The sequence below is a fragment of the Falco peregrinus genome, chromosome 18 (assembly GCF_023634155.1).
Source record: "Falco peregrinus isolate bFalPer1 chromosome 18, bFalPer1.pri, whole genome shotgun sequence".
Lineage (NCBI taxonomy): Eukaryota > Metazoa > Chordata > Aves > Falconiformes > Falconidae > Falco > Falco peregrinus.
The window spans coordinates 2,089,486-2,098,097 of NC_073738.1; the positions used below are offsets into that span (position 1 = coordinate 2,089,486).

An 8,612-nucleotide genomic window follows, 5' to 3' on the forward strand; every position below is an offset into this window, starting at 1 on the left:
TACTTGTGACTTGATAGCCAGCTCCTAAAGCTTTGTAGTCCAGGCCCAGAAATCAGGTTTCGTTCCCTGGAGTTCCCGTTCTTCAGTTCATCTCAGTGCTGAGGGTCTGAGTAGAGTAGCTGAGTCTGCGGGCGTGAGATGAGAATGCTTCTAGGTTATTCTGGCTGCACTTCTAGACATCCAGCAAAGCCTGGCTGAGTTCTGGGACCCCTCTGAGCGTACACCTGCACTTGCACTTACAGTCCCCCTTCCCACCTCCAGCTCCTGCCCAAAGCACCCTCAGAGCTGAGCTGACCTTTCACAAGCTGCCCCAAGTCCGATGCTCTTATGTCCGTTTCTCCCCCAGGACCCTCATTCAGGTTGCCCCAGCAGGAGCAGCTCTTCCCTGTCCTTCCACAGCACTCCTCCGCCCCTGCCCATGCTGCAGCAGAGTCCTGCCTCGCTACCCCTGCCCGGGGTGCAGCAGGTGAATGGCCTGGCCAGGGTGGCAGGCAGCGGGCTGGGGGGAGGCACCACTGCCAGCCACAGCCTCTCCACGGTGCCCATGGTGGACGGCCTGATGGGGACCCTGGCAGGAGGCCAGCAGATGCCCATCAACGGGATCCTGGGGAATCTGAACGGAGCTCAGGCCGCCCAGCCTCCAAGCGCGCTGACGCAGGCGAGCGGGCCTCCGACCTTGCAGCTCTCCACCAGCCTGAGCAGGTGAGGATGGGGAGCCCGCGGGGACAGCCCTGCCCTCTCCAGCAGAAGCCTAGCACCGGGAGGGAGGGAGGGAGGCCCTGTGCATGCAGGACCAAGACGGGCTGTGCTGACATTCCCTGCCCTGCTCCCCTTGCAGCATGCCCAGCCTGAGTCCCCTGACAGAGCAGCAGCGGCACGTCTTGCACCAACACGAACAGCAGCTCCAACAGCTTCAGCAGCTCCTAACTTCCCAGCCGCTTAATCCGGTAAGCGTGCCTGCTGGCACCTTTTATCTGATGAACTGTTTAATGGGAAAGCCTCAGAGCAGAGACCAAAACACCGGGCTCGCTCCTTCACATGAATCCCCTGCCCACAGGGCTGCAGAGCCATGTGCCTTTTCCGTGGTTCCCGGCTGCTGTGGGTGGAGTGAGGAGAAAGGCTTTAGGCAGGAAGGTGCGGCACCTCCTGGAGGAGAGGAGATGGGGATTTGAACTTCTTTGTACAAAGGAAAAAATTTAATCTGCGTTTCCCACATCCTGAGGGTGTGAGAACATGGTAACGCTAAGCCACTGTAAAATCGGGAGTGCTGTTACCTCCTCCAGCCATCTTTGAATGCAAATCGTGTCTGCTCCTGCTGCCGCGAGCACCCTGGTCTCTGGGCTTGCAGATGTGCTGAGGCCCACAGAAGAAGAGGAACTCGCTTGAAGCCACTGCTTGAGGTTAGAAAGAGATAAGCACCAAATTGTTCAGTCCTGAGGCAAGTGAGCTGTGTCTGGGCACATTGACACGGAGAACTGGAGATGCCAGGGGGACTGTGTGGGTGGCTGAGGACTTCGGGGTCAGAAAAAGGATCAGGCAGCTGTTCTGAGGATCTTGGCTCTCTGCCTGCATCCTCTTGGGTAAAACAGCAGCCCCGTCCCAGGCTGTTGTGGGAATGGCTGCGTGGATCGATGGTAAACAAGCCCCCGAGTGTGTAGGAACCACATTCATTTGCCCAGCAGAAGCCTGTTTGGTGTCCCTCCCCTGCGGTGAGTTGCACGGGAGTGCTAACAGTTCCCGTCAATGAAGCTGTGTTCGTTTATGTCTCCCATGAACTTGGCCCGTTGCTTTGGATAGATTTCTGGGTCAGGCTATTTATAACCCAGGAAAAGCAAATTTCAAAGGGCTGCTTTTTACAGCAGCTGATGTCACCGTGTCATCAGCTGCATCCCTGTGGGTACGGGCACAATGTCAGCTCTCAGCCTGCCGCATTGGTCGATGGTTGCTATAGTGATTTCCGCAGTTTGCTTGGATTCGAGGGCATCCCTCAGGGTGCAGGTGAGCTGTGGCCCTCATCCCCCCCAAGGCCGAGGCCGGCTCACCTACGCTGACCCTGCGGGTCAGGGCTGAGCTGTGAAGCAGGACGGGCTGGGGAAGGAAATGAGCAGCCGGTCTCGACGTTCAGGACGGTGAACGCCGCAGATTTAAAATCCATGGGTCGATTGAGTGGAAAGAGCTGAGCAGATTTGTGTGCCTGTAGGTGTCTTAGGGAGGGTTAGTTAATCCTGCGCTTCAGGAAACGACGGGATTGGAAAGGTCCTAAGCGCAGGCTGTGAATGAACACGGGACAGACTGTTCCTCTCTGCGTGTAGAGGTGGGATCAAGGGGACTTTCTCCGTGTCCCCAGTAGCGTTGCCTGGGGTGGACTGTGCCCGTGTGGCTCCTGGCTCCTTTGTGTTAGGTGTCACCTCTTCCTGTGCCCTTTGCCCCTCCTTTGACTTCTCTTCCTCGCCCTTCCCTGCAGGAGCAGCAGGCCCTGGTGTTCCAGATGATGCAGCAAATCCAGCAGAAGAGGGAGCTGCAGCGGCTGCAGATGACAAGCTCGTCCCAGCTGTCCATGACCAGCCTCCTGGCAGCCACCTCCGCCCCCCTGCACTCCAGCACCAGCGCCCTGATGACCTCGGCCCCTCAGCCGCCCCCCAGCAGCAGCTCCCTCATGGCCTCCCTCTCCCCGCAGCAGCTCAACCCTAGCAATGCCCTCATGGCCCCCCAGGCCACCCCACCGCTCAACGCTCCTGGGAACAGCCTCCTGGCTTCGGGGACAGGCATCCCTCCCGTCCTTACAGCACAGACTAACCCGTTTCTCAACCTGCAGGCTGATGGCAACACCCCGAAAGGAACGGTGCGTATGCTGCTAGCACTACCCTAACCCCACTGAGCTCGTGGTGCTAGGCGCTGTACAGACCTGGGGAGAGACAGTCTGCGCTACAGTTAACGTGGGGGACCGAGGGCGCCGCTTAGGCAACAGGGCCAGAACGCTCGGCTGGCTTTGCTGCATCCCTGACTAGCCAGAGTCACATCCTGATCCTACCTCCAAGGACTTCTGTAGGGCCCAGGCAGGGTCGTGGGTAGGCACAGAGCCTCCCGAGGTGCCCTTCTGTGTCTGCGTGCAGACAGGCGCCAGACCTGCTGCAGGAGCAAGGCAGAGAGAGGCCATAGATTTGTCTCCGTTCACCCTGAGACTTGGATGGGACAATGTCCCCCTGGCAGTGCTGGCCCTACGGGAGCCACGTGAGGAAATGCGAAGGTGACTGCATGTTGAAACCCAGGGTTTAGGAGGAATCTTGCACCCGAGAGCAGAGGTTGTGAAGAGGTTTACAGCCTCTCTGTAATGCAGCCTTGTACTGGAACACCAGTGTCTAGGGACTGATGGTGTGATACTTTCATCTCTCCTCCATCCCTCCCCTGGCCTGTTCCTGTACCCAGAAGGTCCAGCCCTGGTTGGAGACATTTGGGAGCCAAAGGCCAGGGTTGAGGGGCCAGTTCGGCCTGAACTGGGCACAGGGGAAACCCGGGGCTCCCGTGTCTCCATTGATCTCGGAGGAGCCTGAGCGGTGGCGGTGAGCAGGGCCAGGTCCGCAGCACAGCAGGGCTCTCTGCTTCTGCCCCCTTGGGTTGCTGCCCGTCCGGTACTGATACCTGTCTCCTCTGCGTCTCTTTTTCTGTTTGTTTTTTAAAGAGCATGAATGAAAAGGGAGCTCCTCTTACCCAGGACAAGGGCTAAGCTCCCCCCTCACCCCGAACAAACCAGCAGCCAACTCCTCTCAGCCAGGGGAATGTGGCTTTCCAGTCAACTTTGATACTGTTAGAGCAATGAGCACAAGGCTTCCAAGAAGCATTTCCTGCCGCTGGGCAATGCCAAGAGGTGCTTTGGAAGACAGTACGTCTCTGACCGAGCCCTGGTATCGCGAGGAGTGAAGGTGGGGGGCTGCCTGCCACCCTGGTCCGTGCCACACATGCTCAAAGCGAAGCTGTGTTTCCACGCAGGCTGGAGGAGTGAGTTACCACCAGATGCCTGCCAGTCTCGAGCGTGTTGACGTGTGTGTAGCCCCGCAGGCCAAGGCGCTAGAGACCATCGAGCATCCTTGGCCAAGACCTTGGTGGAGGGAGGCCCCTCTGCTGAGGGCTCCTTTCTGCACGGTGCCGAGGAATCTGGCAGTGCCCTCGGAGGCAGCATGGGATGTGACACAGCTGGGGAAGTGGGACGTGGTGGCAGTGCCTACGTGGTCTGCTTCGTCCAGATGGGGAGGTTAAGAAGAAGTCCTGTAGCTGAGATTTCTCACCTGCTTTTCATCTGCTGGGCTCTTGGGATGCTCTTCTTTCTATAGCCATCGTACGAAGCCCCGACACCTCAGCTGGATCCAAACCCAGCCTGAACAGACATGAGTGGTGGAGCGATGGGTAAGGACCGGTGCTGGGGGAGGAGGTGAAAGCCACCTACTTCTGTCAAGGACGTTGCCACATCTGCTCTGCCAGCTGCTGTCGGTTCGGTGCTGTACTTTTCACGTGAAAAGCACACTCCTGCTCCTTGTGCCATCTCTCACTCTTTCCTTCCAAGATTTCCAAAGGCTAAAATTCCAGCTTGCAAAAAGGGGCTGTAGCTAGCATTACCCCTGTTGTTAGCCAGCTTCAGGAGGTGCATTTGAACCCGGCAGCTGTTTCCCAGGGCTGAGCTGGGAGGTAGGAATGTGTGTGGGGAAGAGAGAGTCCCAGATCTGGTCCCTGTTCTTTCTTACCCACCGCAAATCGCTCCGGTCTGGCAAAACCACGTTCTTCCACTGGTCTTGGGCACTTGTGAAAAGGGATCTCCAAGCAATGGGACAATGACCAGTCTCCTGAGCTAGGACATTGGACCCTTCGTTGTTTTCCACCTTTTGACCTTAACTCCGTCTTGCAGCCTGGAACCTCAGCAAAGAAATCTGCTTCCTCTGAGCTTGGATGCGATGGATTGATTGAAGGACAGGTGGGGCAGCTCCGGGGGAAGGGGAACATCTACGTCAAACGTACAAATGCCCCTTCTTTTCCTCATCCCCTGGTTAAATCCAGAGCTTCTGGGGGCAGGCGGGAAGACTCCAGCTAATAGCAACTCTGAGGGTCTTAAAAAAGAAAAAAAAAGAAAAAAAAAAAAGAAGCTGTCAGACCTTAACGGATATTTTTCAGCACATTCCCACTGCCTCTTACACTAGTTTGCACTATTCAAATTTGTCAGCAGTGGGTCTGTGCTGATAGTACTAGAAAAGCTTGTTGTAGGCAAAACTCATCTGCTAAATATCTTTTTTCCATTTTATTTTATTTTATTTCTTTTGGTTTGGTTTTGTTTGTTTGGAAGATTGTCACCACAATGGTTGAATAAGGCTAAAAGGAGAGAAAATACCTTTCTGATTTCAGCCTCCAGTTCTGTGAACTGGGCAGAACACTGCTGTCTGCTCAGAAATATATATATATTATATATATATATAGGTTTTTTTTTATAAAGAAAAGCTAATGTTTTAACAAGGTTAAGAAGCTATTGGAAAGATGGAGATGGCAGCTAAAAGTAGAAAAATGGGGGGGGGGGGTTGTCCCTTTTTTGCAGCCTCTGCAGCACAGCCTAGAGAGAAGCACCGAACGTGGCTCTTGCTGACACGTCCCCTGTCCCCAGCCGCCCCCCGAGGAGGGCACGGGCTGAGCGGTGCCACCTTCCATCCACCTGGGACTTACTCTGAACCGAGATCTTTCCGTTGCAAACGCTTTGACTCATTTTGCCTCCCTGTCCCCGAAATTGCTCTTGGCACAATTGTGTGCTTGCACTTTTTTTTTCCCCCCCCCCCCATTTCATTTTCTCCCCCGCCTCCCCCCCCACCCCAGCTGTGGTGCTCCCGCTCCCCTCTGCGAGCAGAGGTGCCACCCAAACCCTCTGCTCCGTGCGGGGTCTCTTTTCTGCAGCGGGGGTCCTGCCTTGCTGCCCCCTCTGCAACTGAGGAGCGTTGGGCACGAGAGCAACACGCCGAACGGCTGTTTCGGGGCTGCCACACTAAATCCAGCCCTGAAGTGCCCCGTTTGTGTGTGTGATGCCCCGTAAAGGCTGTACCTACCACCCTCTGGCCAGCAGCAGGTCCTTGGGTGCTGGGAACAAGCGTTCCTTATCCCTGGGTTGGGGGCAGCATGTGATGGACAGAAGTGTCAGGGGTAAAACAGCGGCTGTTGAATGTGCAAAGGTGGTCTTTGCCGGCTGCTTGCCCAGCTGCGTTTGTCTGGGGTTTGATTTTTTTGTGTTATTGTTTTCCTTTTTTTTTTTTTTTTTTTAACTCTTTAAGAGACCATCAGCATGGCCAGCAGACCAGTCCGTAACCACAAGGGGTGACAGCCTGCCCAGACCTGGGCAAACTCTTCCACAATTTAACCACATTTCACGCCCTGGAATTAGAAACATGCCAGTACCAGGAAGAGAGGGGATGGGAAGGAGGGAAGGCTGGTTAGCAGGTATCTATCCCTTAGGAGCATTGTCTTCCAGGAGAAACAGACCCCATGCTCAGATCAGTGTGTTGGTGCCCAAAATCCTTGGGCAACGACAGAAACCTTGCAGGGGGCCGGTGAGAGGTACGTAACGGTGAGTTTGCAGTCAGGAGGCTGAAATGTGCTGTACAGGGCTCCGCACTGCTACTGGGAAAAATACTTGGGAGCCCACGCGTCAGGAGAGGTTGGAAATCAGAATTCAAGGACTTAGTTTTGTCGGCAGGATCGCTGTTAAAAACAGGGAGGGCTGAGCTACGCTGCATCCCTGGTTCCCCCTGCTCTGTGCTGGCCACGCCATTGATTTTTGTTGGTGGCAGTAGTTGGAGCATGAAGCCCGTCCGCTCTCCGGGGCTCTCCGGAGCAGGGGGGGACAAGGACGAGTAGGGGAAGAGACATAGAGCACTTACACATTTCTCTGACATCTTCCAAAGGCGCCCGGTCCCTTTGAACCGTGCTCCTTCTCCGATCTCCTCGACCTGTCCTAGAGCCAAAGGTCCCTTTGGCAGGTTGAGGGGAGGAGAAGGGGGCACTGCTGGAAGGTCGAGATTAAACATTTGTATCTCTGTGAAAAAGAGGGAGAGCAGGGGAAAGAGGAAAAAAAAAAAAAAAAAAAAAAAAAGCTAAAGATTATCTGTGTTTCAGTTGCACTGGGGTATGTTTCTTTACCCGTTTTGATGCTAATGTCTCATTTAGTATGTTGCATGTGTCTTTTTCGTTTTGATTTTTTTTAATTAAATAAAAGAGAAAAATGTGTATATTTTTGGCAATTTAAGGTAATGTAGCTAAGATATATTTTTTTCACGCTGCTTGACTGTTCTTTATTATAATAAATAATATTAATATTAATATCAAAGACTTTTTTAATACAGCTAGGCTTTCAAAATGGCCAGGAGAGTAGGGGCTGTGTGATTACCTTCCTGCGTATGTGCTGAGGTCCCGTTGTCTGCAGGGCGCGCGGAGGCACGCGTGGCGCCATCCCAGGCAGCGATGCATCCCAGGGCGATGTTCTCAGCCTGGCTCCTTCCTTGGCACCTGGGGGGCGAAGGGGGGCCAGGGCAAGCGGGGACCCGTTGGTGGCTGTTCCCCCCAGAGAAGAGCGCTAGCCCCTGCTGATCCGCAGAGCTGCCCAAAACCGAACTCACCAACCTTTTCAGCCTTCCAGCCGGCTCCTCCGGCCTCCCCTCTCCCAAGAGTTTGTTTCTCCTCAACAGCAAAGGGAAGGACTCGTGCTGGTCCTGCTCTGTTCTGGTTTCCGCTCCCCCAGACAGCCCTGCATAGCTGGGGGATGAGGTCTCTGCGGAAAATCTGGTTTGGAAACGTGTCCTGCTCTGGAGAAAACCAACTCCCGCTCCAGGCTCCGCAGTTCTATCTGGCTGGGCACTTGCGTGGGTCTCGTTCCAAAACTGCGTAATTTTCTGTCTTTTAGCCCACAGGCTCCAGGGTTCCGCCGTCTCCTCCTGCTTCTTCCTCAGAAGCTGGTTTTACCAACCCTTTTTTTTTTTTTCCCAGTCACAGCCCATCAGCGAGGTGGACCCTGTTTGCCCTCTGGGTTCACAGGGCTCCTTGAAATTCTCCCCCGGCACCTGATTCTCCCACAAGTGCTTTTCTGTCTCATGGACCAACAGTCAGCGCTGCCGCCCCGGGCCGGGGGAAAATCGGAGGCCAAAGAATTTGCCCAGGTTTCTCCAGACAGCCCAAGATCTGCCAGGAGGGGAGCGCAGAGTGAACTGGAGACCCAGGAGTTGACGGTTTTATCTCGACAAGTTGATTTTGGTCAGTTAAAGGGTCATTCAGAGGAGACGGAGTTTGGCAGGCGAGGGCGGCTCTTGCAGAGTCGGGTCAGCGGGTGCTCGGGGTCGTTGGGGGAAACTTGCAGCTGGTTTTTGGAAGGGGCAGGGGGTTTGGTGCCTGGTGCCGAGGGCTCGGGCGCGCTCTGCGGTAGCTGGGAGCTGCAAGTGTCTGTTGGTGGTCGGCGCTGCGGCACAGGCTGGCAGGGAGGAGCAGGGGATGCCGTGGAGCACCAAGGTCTTGGGTCCAGCTCTGCTGCCTTTCTTGGAGCCCTGAAACACGAAAAAGGCAGGTGCCGCTGGGGCGGTTCTGGCGTGGTTCTCCTCTTG

At 55.2% G+C, this 8,612-nt stretch overlaps 1 protein-coding gene across 5 annotated transcripts in view; it reads left to right on the plus strand.

The window, feature by feature from the left end:
* Positions 1 to 7,341, plus strand: part of MLLT6 (MLLT6, PHD finger containing) — a 47,629-nt gene extending 40,288 nt beyond the window's left edge. For all 5 annotated transcript variants that reach the window (XM_027785407.2, XM_027785408.2, XM_055789761.1 and 2 more), the window contains exons 17-20: positions 347 to 702; positions 839 to 947; positions 2,465 to 2,842; positions 3,680 to 7,341. In XM_027785407.2, coding sequence (XP_027641208.1) covers positions 347 to 702; positions 839 to 947; positions 2,465 to 2,842; positions 3,680 to 3,724 — 888 coding nt within the window. In that variant the 3' untranslated portion in view covers positions 3,725 to 7,341. The remainder of the gene's footprint in view (positions 1 to 346; positions 703 to 838; positions 948 to 2,464; positions 2,843 to 3,679) is intronic.
* The last annotated feature ends 1,271 nt before the right edge of the window (positions 7,342 to 8,612 follow it).